The sequence below is a fragment of the Apteryx mantelli genome, chromosome 11, assembly GCF_036417845.1.
Source record: "Apteryx mantelli isolate bAptMan1 chromosome 11, bAptMan1.hap1, whole genome shotgun sequence".
In the NCBI taxonomy this organism is placed as follows: domain Eukaryota; kingdom Metazoa; phylum Chordata; class Aves; order Apterygiformes; family Apterygidae; genus Apteryx; species Apteryx mantelli.
The window spans coordinates 23,488,173-23,489,705 of NC_089988.1; the positions used below are offsets into that span (position 1 = coordinate 23,488,173).

A 1,533-nucleotide genomic window follows, 5' to 3' on the forward strand; every position below is an offset into this window, starting at 1 on the left:
CCTTGGACATTGTCCCCAGAGTTTTCAGCTAAATTTCCTGAGATGACTTATGAAAACTTCCTTGTGTCAGCATACACTGGCAGTCTAAGTCTCAGTCCCAGCAAAGTTTGTGTGTGTGTGTGTGTGTGTGTGTGTGTGTGTGTTCAACATTTTATTAATATTTTTTAGATGTTGTTTATAATAACCCCCTGTAACCAAGACACACAATTCACATTCCTTCCTTTCACTACTACAATCCAATGAGAAAATAAATCTCCTGAGGCATCTGTATTTAATAGCTATATATATGTGTGTGTGATACAACACTGACATATAATTAGAATTGCTGTCATGAAAAGCATCATGACCGGGGGAAAAGCCAAACCTTTGGACGGCCAAGGGCTTCCTCCAGGGCCAGCTTCACAGTCTTGTTTCTGAGACTGTAGATGAAGGGGTTTAAGAATGGGTACAGGACAGTGTTCAGCAAAGCTACAATTGTGTTGGTCTCCAAGGAAACCCCTTCTGAGGGCCGTGCATAGAGAACAATGCAGCTTCCATAGACAATGGCTAAGGCAGTGAGATGGGAAGAACATGTAGCAAAAGCTTTCCTCCTCCCAGATGCTGATGGCATGTGCAGAATACAGTGGAAGATGCACATGTAGGACACCATGATTAAACATAAGGAACCCAGCACTACAAATGATATGAAAATGGAGTCTGCTTTCCAAAGCAGGGTGGTGTCAGAGCAGGACAGTTTGAATAAGGGGGAGCTGTCACAAAAAAAATGCTGGATCTTGTTGGGGCCACAGAAAGTCAGCTTTGAGAGGAGGACCAGGCGGTAACTCAAGAGTGTGAAGCCTAGGACCCACGCAGCAACAACCAGGTGGGTGCAGAGCTGCTGCTTCATGATAGCAGCATAATGCAAAGGTTGGCAGATGGCAACATAGCGGTCAAAGGACATGACAACAAGGAGAGCGAACTCTGTAAAACCGAGGGCAACATAGAAATAGGACTGGGCAAAGCAGCTCTTTAATGAGATTGTTCTCCTTCCAGAGCTCAGAATCACCAACAGTTTGATGGTTGTGGAGGATGTGAACCAGATTTCCAGGAATGCCAGATTGCTGATGAAAAAGTACATGGGGGTTTGCAGGCGGTGATCCACACACACAAGGAAAATGATCATTGTGTTCCCTGTCAGTGTTGTCAGATACATGAGTAAAAGGATCAGGGAGAGAAACAGCTGTAGCCTTTGATCAAGCCCTGAGAAACCCTCCAGGATGAACTCAGCAACCGCAGTTTCATTTCCTGCTCCCATGCCCAATTTCAGTACGTCCTGCTGAGACAGGAGCATGAAGAAGCAAGTGTGAGAATTTCACAGTCTTGATGGGAGGGTATATCCTTCCTTCTTTGCTCCCTTGCTTGCTTCCTATGCAACACAGACAGAAATATTCCTCTCAGCCATTCATCACACCCAGATTTCTCTGCTTCACATTTTACTGAGAGTCCTCAGAGATTTTACTGTCTTCTTTCTACCTTTTCCAGACACTCACAAAG

At 44.8% G+C, this 1,533-nt stretch overlaps 1 protein-coding gene across 1 annotated transcript; it reads right to left on the minus strand.

The window, feature by feature from the left end:
• Window positions 1–340: 340 nt before the first annotated feature.
• LOC136993032 (olfactory receptor 6F1-like) lies at window positions 341–1,330 on the minus strand. The gene has a single exon (XM_067303049.1). The coding sequence runs from the start codon at window positions 1,328–1,330 to the stop codon at window positions 341–343; it is 990 nt and encodes a 329-aa protein (XP_067159150.1).
• Between the last annotated feature and the right edge of the window lie 203 nt (window positions 1,331–1,533).